The sequence below is a fragment of the Budorcas taxicolor genome, chromosome 10 (assembly GCF_023091745.1).
Source record: "Budorcas taxicolor isolate Tak-1 chromosome 10, Takin1.1, whole genome shotgun sequence".
Taxonomy (NCBI): domain Eukaryota; kingdom Metazoa; phylum Chordata; class Mammalia; order Artiodactyla; family Bovidae; genus Budorcas; species Budorcas taxicolor.
Window position 1 is genome coordinate 59420130 of NC_068919.1, and position 18595 is coordinate 59438724.

At 33.1% G+C, this 18595-nt stretch overlaps 1 protein-coding gene across 2 annotated transcripts in view; it reads left to right on the forward strand.

The window, feature by feature from the left end:
* COPS2 (COP9 signalosome subunit 2) overlaps positions 1–15640 on the forward strand; it is a 28042-nt gene extending 12402 nt beyond the window's left edge. Inside the window, exons 3-13 of one of the 2 annotated variants that reach the window (XM_052646206.1) lie at positions 596–673; positions 1776–1901; positions 3960–4070; positions 4191–4268; positions 6254–6428; positions 7888–8066; positions 8177–8229; positions 10844–10941; positions 12085–12167; positions 12650–12708; positions 13582–15640. In XM_052646206.1, the coding sequence (XP_052502166.1) occupies positions 596–673; positions 1776–1901; positions 3960–4070; positions 4191–4268; positions 6254–6428; positions 7888–8066; positions 8177–8229; positions 10844–10941; positions 12085–12167; positions 12650–12708; positions 13582–13726 (1185 nt within the window). In that variant the 3' untranslated portion in view covers positions 13727–15640. The remainder of the gene's footprint in view (positions 1–595; positions 674–1775; positions 1902–3959; positions 4071–4190; positions 4269–6253; positions 6429–7887; positions 8067–8176; positions 8230–10843; positions 10942–12084; positions 12168–12649; positions 12709–13581) is intronic. The other variant, XM_052646207.1, reaches the window with a different exon arrangement.
* The last annotated feature ends 2955 nt before the right edge of the window (positions 15641–18595 follow it).

Here is an 18595-nt window from a genome sequence, read left to right on the forward strand (position 1 = left end):
CAAGTAAATTGCAAATGATTTTATCTCAGAAGTATGTTTGGATATTTCGTGATAATCCTGTAAAAGAAGTTTGCATTATGCAGTATAAACAAATATTTCAAAGGGGCTATCCTTTTTTTTTCAATCAAGTAGTCTATAGAACAGGACCATTGTCCCGAAAAACTTGTACAGTTCTGGCAGAAAGAGAAGCAATGAATGTGCTGGTCAGTAATTATCCCTGCAATCGTGTTCCTTTGTCTTTTGGTTCCAAAGCACATAGGTGTGGTTTCATTATAAAATAATGTGATTTCTTTCCTACTGATAAACTTCTGGGTTATTCTTAACCAGTGAAGTAACAAGTACTTCTGGGACTGTGTAATAATCAAGAAGTAGTTCTTATTTAATCTTTTGATGAAGAAACTTCAAAATAAGCTCACTTGTTCTTTCATAAACATTTAAGACTGGTTTCTTTTCTTAAACCTTTCAAAAATGGCTTTGAAAAATAGAGTTTTTAGGGCACTGTTTTTCATACATATGATGTAAAATTAATTTACAACTTACATATTGGGTGTTACTAGAAAATAACTATTAAATTATACTAAATTCTTTTTTAAAGGTTTTGGAACTTGAAGGTGAAAAAGGAGAATGGGGATTTAAAGCACTGAAACAAATGATTAAGATTAACTTCAAGTTGGTAAGATTTATTTGAGAGGAATTAAACTGATAATGAAATTCTATACTTAAAAACCTCATGGCAACAAAATGTCATATCTGCTTTCCTGAAATAATTCTGTTGTTATGTTTACATATTTAGCCTAATTTTCATTTGTGACTATAGTTATACTAAGTTTTAAAAATTCTACATGGGGGTCCTTCCTGGTGGTCCAGTGGTTAAGACTTCTACTTCCAATGCAGGGTCTGCGAGTTCAATGGGGGAAATAAGATCCCCATGCTTCAGAGCCCAAAAAACAAACAAACAAACAGAAGCAATATTGTAACAAATTCAATAAAGACTTAAAATGGTCCACATCAACAAAATCTTTTAAAAATTCTGCATAGTATACAAGGTTTTCTATAAATTAACTTATATGCTCTGAGGAAAGATAGACCCTCTGCCAAAATATTTAATGCTGGAAATTTTACTAATGGTCCTTCATTTCCTCAGGTCTTTCATGTTTCCTGGAATAACTACAGTTACGCAAATAGTCCTGCAAAGAATAGCAGCTGTAGCTACACCCACTATTTAGTAGGGCCTTAGGTGGGAGGATTTTCCCCCTTTTAGAAGTGGGGAGGACTTTACTTGAGAGTGGGATGAGTACCTGGGCTTGAAGGAATTTTTTTCCTTTCACATTTTACTATAAGAGCTTACCAATAATAGGGAGAAAAGAAATGCATAACTATGTTAGAGAGCTTCCTGATGAAGGAGTAAATTTTCAGGAAAGAATATTTTAAAAGTTGGTCTTACTTATTTTTTTGGTCTATGAATATTTTAGTATTTATGATTTAAATAAATATGTTTATTGTGCCGTGAGGAACAATATCTGAAATTTGGAAAATCTAAAAATTCTACTTTTGCAAAGGCTGACATCATAAATTTAATTTATTTACTGAGTAATCTAGTAATTTCAAATTTAAGTTAAAATGTTTGTAGTGTTTCTGTCATATATAGTTCCTCTATTATTGAAAAACTATTGTTTTTTAATTAGGTAATAATAGGTATTTCTATAATCTTAATCATATGTACATATCTCAGTAAGTAAATATGTACCTAGTAATGCATTTTTCTTCCCTCACAGACAAACTTTCCAGAAATGATGAACAGATATAAACAACTATTGACCTATATTCGGAGTGCTGTCACAAGAAATTATTCTGAAAAATCCATTAATTCTATTCTTGATTATATCTCTACTTCTAAGCAGGTTAGAGTCTGTTTTTGGCTGTTGGTATTTATCAGTATGTTTATACTTAAGAGCTTTGTTTTTTGTTTTTGAGGCCTAGAAGTTCTATTTAATCAGTTATGCTAGTTTTAATTTTAGTATGCTTTTAAAATAATGTATGCTATTTTCTTGGCAACAGGATAGTATATAGTATTAAAAGGGAATAACCCAAGCTTTATCTCTTCAAATAATACCTTCAGATACTAACATAATCTGCACACAGGTTTTGCAGGCTTATAGTAGACTCCCATGCAGTTTCTAATAAACATCATCAGCACTTCAGCTAGCCTTCTTGAACTGTTAATAACCTAACAGTGAGTCATAGGTTCTTTGTGTAGATTTGATTAGATAGAGATCCTTGGGAGGAGAATCTGTATTCATCGCCATCAGTAGTTGGCATTACTCATTAGGTAATCAATAAAAGCTTCTACAAAGGATAGGTGGATGATGAAAAAAGGGGTAATGATGATACTACAGTGGGCATGAATGATAATGCTTTCATTATTTTAGTTTTTGATTATTAAGAAAAGCAATGATGATTTTAGTTTATTGCTAAAATAATTTCAATTGGATTTTTTGTTCATATTCTTCTAAGCAACATAGTCCTAAGTTTCAGCTTTACTATGCCATGATATTTGAGCACAAGAAGTATTTTCTGTATCACTTAGCATTTCTCAGAACATTTGATACTTTTCATACTCAAAAAATGTTCACCTCAGAACCAGTCTTTCATTCTGTCTTTTCTACTAAATGTCATTTTTATTTCTTGAAGTTTATTGTTTTTATATCTAAAATATATGTAATGGAAATAGAGGAAGATAAAATTATGTTTAGAACATTAACACTTCATGGCACTAATTCGGGGCTTCCCAATCTATTGGGGCTTTTCTTACGTGGAAAAATGTTTCCTGAGTTTTTACAAACATGTCACATCATAATATTTTTTGTATGTTATTTTTAAATATTATGTCAGATGGTGGGGGGCAGAACTAAGTAATTTTCAGCAAGATTGTATGTTGCTTCATGCTGTTATATGTAAACTTTTTGTCTTTTGAAAGTAAGTATAGATGTTAGTTGGGCAGCACTTACTGACTGTGCAATCGACAGTCATGAATAAATAGGCAGCCTTTTCTGAAAGTATCAAACTTACCTGTTGCCATGGCCCTCTTACCCCCGATCCTGTTAAATATGTAGGAATCAGGTATTCACACAAAGGTAGAGCCAGAAGTGGGAGGAGGGGACAGAGGAGGTTATAATGCAAAACAAATGGCAGTTTCCATTAAAAAAGTCATGTTCAGACTCTGAACTGATGGTGTTAGACAAAGCTAAAATTGTGCTTAAGTTTTCCCTCCCCTCAACTCCAGCAGTTTATCAGTAACTTAAAAATTTTAGTCCAGTTAATTGATTAGTCACATTTATAGAAGAATTTTTGAGGAAAGAGGCTTATTCTTTGCTTCTTCAGCAGCTTACTTAGTGTTTTTGCTTCATGCTGCTGCTGCTGCTAAGTCGCTTCAGTCGTGTCCGACTCTGTGCAACCCCATTGACGTCAGCCCACCAGGCTCCCCCATCCCTGGGATTCTCCAGGCAAGAGTACTGGAGTGGGTTGCCATTGCCTTCTCTGGTTTGCCACATAGTAGTTCCCAAATAAGAGTTGAGTGCATAAGATACATACCATTCATAATAAACGGGGGGTCTCAAAGAGTTGGGCACTACTGAGCAACTGAGCACGCACGCAATTCTTGTGCTTGCCATTTCCTTTGCTAACATAAAATGAGTTATTACATTTGGAAGGACAAACCTATACTATTAGAGCATTAGACATTTTCTGGGTTTTATTTTAAATGCATAAAAGCACATGTTGGCATTTTTTGTAAATTTGGTCTATACTTTTGCTAAGGTTTTGTTAATTTTGTGGACTGTCACAGACATTCAGTAAGATACAGCTAGTGTATCTTATGTATATTAAAGTTCAAAGATGCACTTTTGGTTTGCTCAAATTAACTTTATTAACAGGTACAAATTTGCTGTTTACAATTATAGAATTCTGATTTTTTATGTCAGATGGATTTACTGCAGGAATTCTATGAAACAACACTGGAAGCTTTGAAAGATGCTAAGAATGACAGACTGTGGTTTAAGACAAACACAAAGGTAACAATTGTAATAATTACTTTTTTTTTCTTTTGAAGAGTGGGTGGGCATCCGTGATAAACTCTAAAGATGTACCTTCTGTTGAAATCTTGTAATTCTAATAAGTTTATTTTTTTACAGCTGGGGAAATTATATTTAGAACGAGAGGAATATGGAAAACTTCAAAAAATTTTACGCCAGTTACATCAGTCCTGCCAGGTAGCTTTTCTTTTATTTTTTATCTTACTATTTCTTCATAAGAAAAAATTATATTGGAAACATTGCTTAGGGATATTTTCAAGCATCATCAAAAAAATAAAATTTGGAAAATAAGTTACCAGAAAGCTAAATTTTTCTATTACATTACTTCCCCTGTTAATCATAATTTCAGTCCTTATTTTTGAAGAATGAGGCATAGGTATCAATAAACAGACCAATCATTAATATTAAGAATAATAAGCATTTCATATTTAGTTATATACCCTGTAAAAATCAGAAAGGATGTTGTAGACATACATTTTAAAGATATTTTATACTCTAGTTTTCGTGTATGAATCCTCTGTAACAACAGTGTCCTGTAGAACTTCATGTGATGTTAGAAGCATTCTGTATCTGTGCTTTCCAGTATGGTTGCATCAGCCACATGTCATCAAGCACCTGAACACTGACTAGGGAGATGGAGGTACTGAGTTTTTCATTTAACTTATAAACTTGTGTAGCCATATTACACCTCTATAACTTTTAAGTGTGAGCTGTAATTTTGTATTTCGTTTTTTGTCTTGATCAATAAATTACTTGATACTAGTTCAAATATTAAATAGAAATGCTGTTTTAAATATTTTTATGCTCTTTCAATGCCATGTACTTTTTTTTTTCAAGACCATGTTGCAGGTTGATTTTAATGATTTAAATGTATAAAAACATGTAAACTTTTATCAACTATCTTTAAAAATGCACATACACAGATCCATATCCAATACAGAATCTTTTGAACATTATCATTTTTCATACTATGTACTATTAATTATATATTTTATTTCTGTGAATGAGGAAAAGGTTGATCAGAAAAGTGTTCTAAATCATCTTCACATTTTCATTCAATAATGTTACCTTTTTCGGTTTTTATAAACATGAAAATGTTTTATGTTTCATAATAGTTTCAGTTTATAAGGCAAATCAGTCATTTATGGATTGTTTTTTATCTACACGTTCTTAAGGAGAGCTTAGTCTGATGCATAAACAGCTGTGTATTCAGTTCCTTGTGAAATGAAAATCGTAGAGAAGGCATTTCTAACTGAACGAAAGTCTTTCGGTATATACATAAGGAATGTGAAAAAAACCCTCTGGAGAAGTTTTTGCTTGGTTTATTTTGCAGCATAAGGGAAATGCTATCTGGATTGTAAATTGGATTAAAGCATAGGAGAAATGCATGATAATCTGAACATACAGATTGTCTTACATATCATATTTATTAGTCTGGTTGTGTTTTGTTAGTGGATAACTAAAGGAAAGTCTTAAGTTAGAAGACCCAATAAATAATAAGTTTTGGCTTTGTGTATGTCAGTGCTTGATATTTATGATTATCTGACTGTCAACCATATTCTGTTTTCACAGCTTGTGTTTATGGGCTGTTGATCATCTTTCAAAGACAAACTCAAATGTCACCACCTTTGTTATTCCTTTGACATCCCCCAAGAGAATTAATCTTCTCTTCCATCCTTGGTACTTCATTGGTGCTTCAGCTAAAATTATTATCATTTATAACTTATCTGTTGGCATATTGGTCTTCTATATTGTGAACTTTGTGAGACCAGGACATCAGCTTATTTAACTTTGTATTTCCCCAAGGTAGACCAAGCACCTGGCTAGGAAGGCACTTGATTGAAGGCACAAAGTGCTTTTGATTGAATCAGTGCATCTAAAGTGGTTGTGAAGATTTGGAGAAGACTGTAAATAATCTCCTGGATAAAACAAAACATTTCAACTTTTGTACATTAAAAAAAAAACACCTCCTTATTGAATAACTGTAAAGTACAAAGGCCATTGAAGGTCATATTCTTAGTAATCTAGGTGCCAGTTGAAATTTGTAATTCATTTTCCCACAGAATTAGTATCATAAATGTAAGGTTCTCAGGCTAGCTCCAAAATCACTCTGTTGACTCTGAATTCTGTCTTCACTGGATTTTCATTATTTGTTTTCCTAGACTGATGATGGAGAAGATGATCTGAAAAAAGGCACACAGTTATTAGAAATATATGCTTTGGAAATTCAGATGTACACAGCACAGAAAAATAACAAAAAACTTAAAGCACTCTATGAACAGTCACTTCACATCAAGTCTGCCATCCCTCATCCATTGATCATGGGAGTTATCAGAGGCAAGTTTGGTTTGCAAAGGTTGGGCAGTGTTATGGGAAGATAATCAAGATGTCTTTGGATTTTGACTGATTAACTCTATTTTAGTGAAAATAAATGGCAAAGTAGTAAAGACAAATGAAGTGATCTAGTTAGTAAGGAATTAGGATGAGTTTTTGTCTTTTTGAAATTTATATCAGTAAATTATTAATAGAAAATTCACCATCAGAAGTTCTGTTCTTGAATTGTAATGTATATAAAATTACCTTATGTTTTAGTGATTTTTTTTTACTGAAATATTGATTTACAATGTGTTAATTTCTGCTGTATAACAAAGTGATTCAGTTATACATATATATATACATATTTTTATAGTCTTTCCAATTATGATTGATCACAGAATATTGTATATACGATAAGACCTTGTTTATCTTGTTATTTTTTTATGGCTAATATTCCACTGTATATATGTATCACATCTTCTTTATCCATTCATCTGTCAGTGTACATTTAGGTTGTTCCCATGTTTTGGCTATTGTGAATAGTGCTGCTGTCAACATAGGGGTCATATATCTTTTTGAATTATAGTTTTGCCCAGATACATGCCCAGGAGTGGTATTGCTGGATCATATATAGTAATTCTATTTTCAGTTTTCTGAGGAACCTCCATACTATTCTCCATAGTGATTGTACCAAGTTAAATTAATTGTAATAACTTACATTAAAATAACATATTATTTTTACAACTAAAATAGTGTAGGAGGGTTCTCTCTTCTCCACACCTACAGTATTTGTTATTTGTGGACTTTTTAATGATGGCCATTCTGACTAGTATGAGTTTGGTACTTCATTGTAGTTTTGTTTCGAGAATTTCTTATTATTCTTATTTATCTTTATTTATGATTTTTGGTTTCTCTGGGTCTTTGTTGCTGTGCCTGTGCTTTCTCTAGTTGCAGCAAGTGGGGGGCTACTCTTCATTGTGGTGCGTGGGCTTCTCTTGTTGCAGAGCACAGGCTCTGGGCACACGGGCTTAAGTAGTGGCAGCATGTGGGCTCCACGGTTGGAGCTTGCAGGCTCTAGAGCTCAGGCTCTAGTTGTGATAGCATGGGCTTAGTTTCTCTGCAGCATGTGGAATCTTCCCAGACCAGGGATCATACCCGTGTCCCCTGCATTGGCAGGCAGATTCCTACCCACTTGGAGCACCAGGGAAGTCCACCTCACTGTAATTTTGATAAAATTACTTTCTATTTCAACTGAGGATAAAGATTTGCAAATGCTTGTTTGGCTGATGTTTAATGAAGAGCTTAGTTTTTAGAATTCAGTATGTGCCCTTTGTCCACTTCGGGACCAAGTACTCTTCAGGTTATAGAATTAAAAGACTAGAAGCTACTGACATAGTTTTCATTTGATTTTTATGAAGTGGTCAGTCTTGTTATTACAGAACTGAAAATGTCCTTTTTTTTCCTGTTTTATTCTTTACAGAATGTGGTGGTAAAATGCACTTGAGAGAAGGTGAATTTGAAAAGGCACACACTGATTTTTTTGAAGCCTTTAAAAATTATGATGAATCGGGAAGTCCAAGACGAACCACTTGCTTAAAATATTTAGTCTTAGCAAATATGCTAATGAAATCGGGAATAAATCCATTTGACTCACAGGAGGTATGTTTGTGCTCTAATTGTTCATTTCTGTCAGCTGTCTCTTGTGAAAATAAATGTTATTCTTTCTTTGTACATATACATAATTAATCCTTTTTTTTTTTCCTAACCAGGCCAAACCTTACAAAAATGATCCAGAAATTCTAGCAATGACGAATTTAGTAAGGTAAGATTTAGTATTTCAGTCAAGATAAATTACCTTAAAGCAGTGAATAAAGAAGAGAGCGGAGAGAATTTTTCAGAATTCAGTTAATACTCAATGTGTTATTTTGACTTGAAGTATACGAAAGTTTGTAAAATTTTTGAACTCATTGATTATACTGTTTCTATTAGTCACAAGATTTTGTAAGTATTTACTGCTTTTTTTCCTCATTATCTTTGTGTGTGTATACACATACTGTTTCTCAGTAGAAAGCTATAGAGGTTTTAAAACAGTTTCACAGTGTTACAGTTTCTACCTGCCTTAATCCAAAATGAAATTATGAATTGGTCTACATAAGTCAAGAATTTTCAGTGAGACAGTTTGCTTACTTGTATATTTGCTTAATTGACAAGATAAATCGCCTCAAATAAATTTGCCTCAGCTAATTTTCTAATATAAGGAGCAGCAGAAGGGTCATACTGGTAGGAAACCTAAGGATTTATTGTTGCCTTCTGTGGAGAAAGATATGACTAATGATGGCTAATACTGAAAAACCTGCCATCATCAATTAATATTAAAAAAAGAAAGAAAGAAAAAGCCTAGAAAAGAAGACATTTTTGTAAAAGAAATCAGTGAGCAAGAAAAACGTTTCTTTGGACCAGGAATAAATGTAGCCTATGATTTATTGTGCTTCCTTTGTAGAAAACTAGGAGAGAGACTTCCTGGGTTTCAAGTCCATTGCTCCAGACTATACAGCTGACTTTACTAAGACAGGGAGAGTGTAGTTAGGGGTGTGAGGCAGGGTTGAGTTTTTTTGTTTGTTTTCAGATATATATAGGTAATTTAGATGACCAGACATTCTCTTAATAGTCTTTTTTTTTTTTTTTTTTAATTTAAGAAAGTACTGTTGGGTGATAAATTACAAGTCACCTAAATGTAAATTTTATATACTTATAGCCTATTTCATTATATTGTTTAAGTTCAAAAGACAATTTCTTTGTCTTTATATCAAACTGTATTCTATTTACATTTGGACACATTAAGAGATTATTTGGTTAGAGATTAATTTCATAATACTTCAAAAAAATTAGGTTAAATTTCTAAGCAACAGTTTAACTTGAAAACTCTTTAAGAAATATTGCAGGAAAGTATTTCCCTGGACATTAGTATTTTGTTCAGATTAAATTGGTTAAATGCGTTAAATGGATTAAAGTACTGATTTGTCAGACCTTATCTCAGTTTACTCCAGAGAAGCCTTTGTATTGGAACTCTAAAACTTACTTTAATGATACATTTTAAAAGAAGTAGCCTGTGATGTCCCACATTTTGTATAAGGTTCTTTTTTAAGCCACTTAAACAGTGGAAGAATGTGTCTTGTGTGTCTGCAAGTGCTTTCACTATTTGAATATCTCCTTCTGTAGTATATTACAATAATATATTTGGGGTAGGTAAGAAAAGTAATGCTTCCTAATTTTATCTTCCTAGTCAGTTGCCAGCAGACTAGAGGAAAATAATTCCTGTTGAAGCAGTTGAATCACCTGCCCTTAACATGAAGTTACATTGCGACCCAACAGATGGAAGCACAGCAGAGGGCGTGCAGAGTGGCTGATGATATGTGTTACATATAAAGCAGACAGTGGTGCCATTTCCAGAAGGTTGGCTTCTTCCTTCTCAGCACCTTTAGCAGTCCCCATAGTGCTTCAGGGAGAAGGCAATGGCACCCTACTCCAGGACTCTTGCCTGGAAAATCCCATGGAAGGAGGAGCCTGGTGGGCTGCAGTCCATGGGGTCGCTAAGAGTCGGACATGACTGAGCGACTTCACTTTCACTTTTCACTTTCATGCCTTGGAGAAGGAAATGGCAACCCACTCCAGTGTTCTTGCCTGGAGAATCCCAGGGACGGGGGAGCCTGGTGGGCTGCCGTCTGTGGGGTCACACACAGTCAGACACAACTGAAGCGACTTAGCAGCAACAGCATAGTGCCTCAGAGAGTAGATAGTAGATACCTCAGACAATCATGAACATAAATCAGCCTTTGACCTTCTGCAGCAGGGTCCATCACTCTCTACTTTGTGCGTGTATCCCATCTGCCAGCAATATTTCTGCCGTATGGTTCACTGGAATTTTAAGGCGAAAGAGAATTGAGAATCAAATGTTCCCTTTAAGAAGTTTTGGCAGTTGCTGGTACCTTGCTAGAAGATAAAAATTAAGGAAGCTGCATTTATGAGTAAACTTCAGAGAGGATATACTGTCTTTGTATTCAGACTCCTCCATTCAGTAGTATACATGAAACCTGGTTTCTTGGAGATTAAATGCACAGTTTAACTTAAAAGCATCAAGCATTAAACAGTTACTAAATATTTGTCAGCTCTTAACAATACTAAGACTTTGAGGTTTTAATTAGCTGTGTATAACATAAAACCCCACATGATTTGTCTTTCTTCTATAAAAACCAAATGCATTAAAAGAAAATTCATTTTATTTTCGGAAGGATCTGTGTATGTTTAATTCTAATTTCCATGACAGAAACTGTAATTTAGATTTTTCATATAAAAATTGAGAAACAGCCTCTTCGGATTATCTGATTTAATATGACTTCTTCATGTTTGACAAAATGTATGCTTTTCTTTTTTGTTAGTGCCTATCAGAATAATGACATCACTGAATTTGAAAAGATTCTAAAAACAAATCACAGCAACATCATGGATGATCCTTTCATAAGGGAACACATTGAAGGTATATGTTTTCTGCTGACTGGATTCTGTTACTTTCTTTGCTACTATCAAACAATACTTAATGGAGCTACATGGAATTAAGGCATTTTTCTTTTGTTTATTGCAAAATATAGACTTGTTTGTAAATGCTGTCATAGAATAAAATATTCCTTAAAATTATAAAGCTGTTTTAAAGATGTCACTAGGTAATTTCATGTTATTAATGTAATCAAGTTCTACATGATGTCCATTTCATTTAAAAGGAGGCTGTCACTTTTACCTTCTGATTTAGATATTATTGCATGTTTATTACTGACGTTTAGGTTCAAAGTTAATTTTTAGGATTTATTTTTGACAACAGAAGCCTTGAAACAGCCTTCTATAGATAATGCTAAGATGCACTTATTTTGAAAAGGTATGTAACAACAAATGTATGAGATTTTTAATAAGTTTTGATTAACAAAGATAAAAATTGTCTCTCTGTTCTAGAGCCACTTATATCTCCAGTGTTGCTACCTGTTACGGAGCTATTTGAGGGTTTTTAATAACTGGAACAATTCATTCAGATGCATTAAGAAAATCCAAAGAATACTTTGGAAGTAATGTTCTTTTGTTCCTCACCTTCCTTTCTCTTTCACTCAACAGACAAAGTTCTTATTTGAACTGAGAATACTATATTTTGTGTGTATAAAAAAGAAATACAGAAGCCTAGTGCCTGAACTCCTTTTTTTTTTTTAAAGGACACTGTACATGAAGAACTGGGAAAAACTGTAGAATCACCTTATAAAATGTAATATTCTAGTTTATGAGCATAAAATAAGGAGCTTGACTAGTTGGTATAAATTAGAGCTTCTTGAAAGAGGAAATGATGAGCAGTGAAGTGTTATTAAGAATGCAAGAGGTATTTCAAATAGTATTACAACATTAGCAAAATCAGAGAGATGGAAACAAGAAAAACTTATTTGAAAGAGAGCCTCTAATCCTGTGGTACATCTGTTGAACTCAAATGTTTTTAGACATAAATTGCTTATTCCCTCACTAGACAGAGAGAGAGGTTTTAAGAAGATAAAATGATACAGTTAATACAATTTAGGTGTGCCTAGTGATTCATAAAGATACACAAACTAGTAAATATAAATGTATTATTTTAACTTTTGTCTTTCAGAGCTTTTGCGAAACATCAGAACACAAGTGCTTATAAAATTAATTAAGCCTTACACAAGAATACATATTCCTTTTATTTCTAAGGTACTTATATTCATTATAATTTGTATTTATAAATGCAATATATATTTAAAAGAGTTATACTTGGTAACAATATTTTTTAAAATACAGCATAACTTAAGGTTTTTCCTTTTAATGTGAATTTTTCTGTTTTCCTGGTGTAAATTGAGTTAAAAGAAATGAGAAAGGAGGAGTCATTACATTTCATTTTAAAGATTCCTTCAGCCTCAGTAAAATTGTAAGAGAGAAAGTAGTGGCTGAAATACATAATTGATGTATATTGTTAACCCCAACCACAATAAAATTAGAGTAGGAATATACTTTTAAAGTTAACAAAGCAAAATTTTATCAGACCTGTGTTCTCAGTATTCTGAACAGATAATGAAATTTGTTTTAACATTTCTCTTTTTTAAGTGGTAGAAACTAATTTAAAATAATATTTATATAGAATCATGAAGTCCTCTAAAAAGCTAATTCGTAGAATTATAATGAGTCTTTTGTCTTAGGAGTTAAACATAGATGTAGCTGATGTGGAGAGCTTGCTGGTGCAGTGCATATTGGATAAGTAAGTACTTGACTATTTTTTTTTCCACAAAATGTTTAGGACATAAAGTTTGAATAATGATGGCAAAGATAGCAGTTGAATTCTTGAGTTTTCATAAAAGGCACCCTTCGTCTGTAGTTTTCTATTGAGAGAGATACTTGTATGTGACGGCTTTTTATAAATGAATGATCATATTAAGCACGTGATCTTTGAAAAAGTTCTAAATGACTTTTCAAAAGGTTTCTCAGTCAGTGTATGACCCTGTATGCCTGCCTGCTCAATTGCTTCAGTTGTGTCCAGCTCTTTGCAACCCTATGGACTGTACCCTGCCAGGCTCCTCTGTCCATGGGATTCTCCAGGCAAGAATACTGTAGTGGGCTGCCATTTCCTTTTCCAGGGGATCTTCCCCACCCAGGGGTTGAACCTGTGTCTCTTAGGTCTCCTGCATTGGTAGGGGGGTTCTTTACCACTGAGCTATCTGGGAAGCCCCTGATAGACCCATGTATACAGCTAGATAATTATTTAATGAATAGTATTATTTCATTTTTAAAGTATAAGGTATGGTATCTGTTACTTTGGAAATGGTATCTTTCTTAAAGGCAAGAAATGTTATTTTTAAAGCTGCTCATATTACATTTACTCTTGATTAATTGGGTAAGTATATGTCTGTTGGTTCTTTCAGTGAAATTGATGAAAGATAGCTGAAGTCTGGTTTCTTTCTAAAGTTTGAATAAGCTAATGAATGTTAAATTAATGCTGATTGCAACCATTTAATGTAGAGTGCAAGGGGGGAGTTGTTTTTGCATTTATTGATATTGTGACTATTTTATAAAGTCCAAACGATATGTTTAGTGAAAATGGTTTGTAGACATGTCATCTTTTATTTATTTCCAGCACTATACATGGCCGAATTGATCAAGTCAACCAACTCCTTGAACTGGATCATCAGAAGAGGGGTGGTGCCCGATATACTGCACTAGATAAATGGACCAACCAACTAAATTCTCTCAACCAAGCTGTAGTCAGTAAACTGGCTTAACAGAGAACAAGCTTTTACAGACATACTTAAGGCAACAGTGCAGAGATGTAACCCTTAAAAGAACTGGGAATGGCAAAACTACTGTCGGTTGATGTGTCCTGAAAATTATTGGAGTTATGGCAGAAGTGCTTTTTTTGATCAACTGGTTTGTGTTTTGCTGCTGCATTTATCCCAAGAAAAAAAAAACAGCTTTAATCTCCAGAAGAAAACCAAAATGCCATGGGATTTATGCTGTATTGACATCTTGCCCTAAAACATACAACATCATAGTAATTTGTCGTGGGCAACATGACCAGAGAGAAGATTTTTGTCATGATTTTAAACACACTGACACGCTACTGTTGGTTAAATTTAAACATATTTTACCTGCAGAAATTCTCTCACAAATAACCTGCAATAACTTGAAATGCATACCCTTTTGAACACTTCCTTTTCTCATGTATAAATTAAAATGTTTGCTGCATTTTGCAAAATGTCAATTCTCCAAAAATGTGTCCGTATATTTCTGTACCTGCAGTGTAGTAAAGGTTTAGATGAAACCCCATAATTATAGTGGCATACTGTCACTTAGGTTTCAAGCAGCAAAATAAACAGTGCAGCTCAGAAATTGTAGTTTGGTTCTTGATGTGTTTTTATTACATGTGGGGTTTTTGTTTTGTTTTTTAGTACCTTAGAAATGTCAAATTGTTCTTCAGTTAATAATTTTTAAAAGCCTGAAAGTAAATAAGTTGGTTATTTGCTTTCAAGTTTTTGAAAGTAGTCTTTATTGACAAGGAGGATTAGTTTCTAACAAAAAACTTGCATAGTACTTAACTTTGACAGTGATACTTTAAAGGAATAATTTTGTTTTTAAAGAATGATACTCCTTTTTAAAAGATTCTAACTCTCAGAATGTTCACTTTAAACAAATATGCCAGAATATAGACAGCTAAATGAATGTTACCCTGCATAGTGATCATGCTGGAAAATTATTTCCTAATTCCAGCAATCTACCATTGCTCAAAACCTCTTGGGTTTTACTCTTTGAGAATTGCATTCAGAGCTAATTTAAGTCACACACACTGTTAACTTTATGATTACATAATTGTTAAAATATTATCCAGCTTTTGTTCTGTGTGCTGTGCTGTGCTCAGTCATGTCCAACTCTTTTTGCGACCCCACGGACTGCAGCCCGCCAGGCTCCTCTGTCCATGGGATTCTCCAGGCAAGAGTACTGGAGTGGGTTGCCATTTCCTCCTCCAGAGGCTCTTCTGGAGACCTAGGGATTGAACTCGTGACTCTTGCATCTCCTGTGTTGGCAGGCAGATTCTTTACCACTAGCACCACCTGGGAAGCCCTGATTGTTCTATAGTTAAACATTATTTGGCACCAAATGTCTTTTTACTGTTTCCAAAAATTAAATCTATCTTTGAGGTAATAGTAGGAATATGCAACTGGCTTTGAAGGCAATCCCAAAAGAGTTTTAAAGGTATTTTGAGCAGTGGTAGCATAGTTAAGAGAATGAACTGTGGCCTTTGAAGGTGATAATCTAAAAGGAGACACAGCTCATTTGAATGTATTGAGTTTTGGATGTATTTGTTTCATTTTAAAAAGTTCACATTATTTTATAGTGTCGAAGGAAGAACTAAGATTAAGATAATTTCTTTGGTTTTTCTATTGCTTGTTGTTATGTAAAAAAGTGAGTGGCAGTTAAGAAGGAAGACTGTTATAGCTAAAGAATGACAACCAAGAATTTTTGAACTTTAAATCAGATTTTATAAACAGTGGAAGGAGCATGGACTTAAAACAAGGCATGCTTATTCAATTTTGTCAAAATTTTACGAAAATATGTGATATATATTTATACTAAAACTATATAATCCTTAGATTTAGGAGAGCAATCAGTTAATGTCTTTAGCAGATTAAAGCAGTATTAAATACAGGTGCAACTTGAAAATGTAGAAAACTGAAAGAAAATGAAAGACAATGTCTCTGGTAGGGAATAAAAAAGTTTAAGATATTATAAAACTATGTGTATTTTCTTCTCTTTTGCATAAATCATTTGTGGAAAATGTGCAGTTTTTTTTTTTTTTTTTAACAGGAGTGGTCATAATTAGGATTTATTTTTCAACATAATTTAGAAACTCTTGTTACCCAAATAAAAATGACAAGTTTCTGTGCCTGTATTCAAATATGTATGCATGTGATATAATTGGAAAAAAGACTTTGCTTATGTTTGAATTGATGGAATTAGAATTCAGGGGATTTGAAATACGGTTTAATCTTTAACCCTATCCTCCAAGTTGTAACAGGCCCAGTTCTCCTGTGGTATCTTTGCTGTGTGCAGTGGTGCATCTTCCGGTTTCTAGAGGGAAAGCGTGCACTTGTTATTTTTGGAAAGTTAGGGTTAGTAGCTAACAGTATCCAAGGTTACACTATAATCTTTCATTTATTGTAATTGTATGTATCACATAGGCTTTGTTTAATATTCCCTAAATATGGATTTGTTCTTTTTTTTAAAAATCACTTGTCCTGTTTGTTTTTAAACACAGGTTTTTGGTAAATCTTAACAGCCTAACTTAAAACTGTTGGTTACATTTTCCCCCCCACCTCTGAAGATTTTCTGTGTTTTTGTGCATCAAATCTTTTAGAGGTGAATTCTTAAGAGATTGCTTATTAAAATATAACTAAATTTAAGAAAAGTAAAAAAAAAAAATTGGCAAATTCTTAGTATTTAAGTTGCTCATTAAATCTGGCCCTCTTTTCTGAGAACTGTAATAACAAGTAGCTTATACCATATTTCTTTTTGCTTCTAAACCTGGATAAACTCACTTCACAGGCTGCCACGAATAGATACTGTTTCAGGAACTGGATTTCCATTACTCCTTCTAGCTCTTACATTAATTTTTCAGTTGTTGATTAAATATTTTCCTCTACATCTGATGTAATATAACTTTTTAAAAAGATATTTATGAATGTACTAAGAATTGCTTTCATTACAGGAATCCCTTCAAACTAAAGGTTGTAGTGTCTTTCAAGACTACTAAGAATCTGATTTGACATGGAGTATAGATTTAATGAAGCCTGTTTTAAATGGGTGACACTGTGGGCAGTGTATTTTTTATCACCTTATAATAGGATACCAGTTTGTCACTAAAAAATAGCTATTTCTTATATTTAAAATATCTATGATAGTAAATATTTTTAAAGCAGTCTTCATTTTTAATCAGTAGTGTTTATAATTCTCCAGTAAACTCAGGTAAGTACACTTTTCTTTTGTGTTGGGGCTGGGAGTGAGGGTGTCCAAAGAAGCAGATTATGCTGGTATAGAATAACAGTCAGTTTACTCCAAGAATAAAAAGGTATTTTCCTGGTATTTTCCTCTTACTTTTTTTCTTTTTTTTTGTAAGGACTTAGAAATACTCTAAGCATTTATTTATCAAGCCTGCTTTTTAAAAATAATCTTACTCTAATACTGCTTTAAATAAACCTCAGAAACTTCCATTTGTTTTAAAATATAAAAGCAAAAACTAGAGTGTACAAATCTCTAGTAAAGCTAGGAATTTCCTTCATTATGTGAGATGATTTCATTTTTATGTAGAATTTATAACATTTGGAAGGAGATAAACATGGTTTTGAACTTAGATGTAACAAAGCAAGGAATTGGCTTATGTATTTTGATAGTTTTGTTTTTCGATATAATTGACATAAAACATTTTAAGGAATTGACTTTTGACTATTTTGTTTCAAAGTGTAAATACTTAGAGTAGGGACTTAGAACAAGAGGCTGGATGTCAGGTCTCAGAGCTTGAAGCTGAATGATTTTGTTCTTCTACTGTGTGACCAAAATTCAAAATTTATCTCCTCTCCCCCACCTTTTTTTTTTTTTGGAGGCTTTACTTGTTTTTGTTTCTTTGTATTAGGTTCTTTTTCCCCTCCTAATCCTCCTCAGGTAGTATCCTATATTCATTTCGATAGTTCTAAGTAGGATAATTTGTAATAACTTCCTTCACGTAGGCATACAGAAATAAACTTTCTAAATATCAGTGTATTAGAAGTTCTGCTTAACTCTAGATAATTAGATTTTACTACGTATCTTCTAACTAGTGTGTGCCCTTAAGAGCATGGGTTAACCAATGATTCAAAAGTTGCGCTTACTTCACTTTGAGTCACTAAATGAGATTTGAAAAGGTTTAAGTTTTGGAATTTTTAGGAAAGTTGAAATAGTGCCATTTGGAGAATTTATGTTTAATGGTAGTACCACAGAACAACTGTGTCAGTGAATTCTAAATATCCTCAAAATTTAGTGTCACTCTGTTTTTAAATCTGAAAAGATTTGTTTAACCTGATAATATCTGAGAAGAAACTAATGTGTGGTCTTATAAATTTTACTTCTTTAGTGTCATATGTTATTTTTAAACCTGTTAAAATAATTAAAAGTCAGCTCTTGCTATCAAGTCTTAGAATATCAAAGGTAGATGCCAACTATACCTTAAAAACCCTTTGATAGGCAAGAAAAAAATTGTTTCTTAAATACTTACATTACTGTTTGGGGCCAACTTTCTTCTTGGCCAGGATTTTATATTGTAAACATGTTTGGGATAACCACACTAATGGCTAGCCAGTACTATTGTGTGTATGTTTGTTGGTGTATACATATTTGTAGGAGTAAAAAATTCACTCCCCAGTCCATCACAGTATTTTTTTTTTCCAGTTTCCATAATTTGATATCACTTGTTTCTTACTCAGGCATACATCACTGAAAGAATGGCCAGTGTACCAGTAACTTCTATGTTATGACAGGTTTCATGTGGAAGACGGTGTCCAGATTTAATCTAGAGGTATTAGGTTGTTTGTTAATTCTGAAATAAGGCATCTTTAAATGATAAA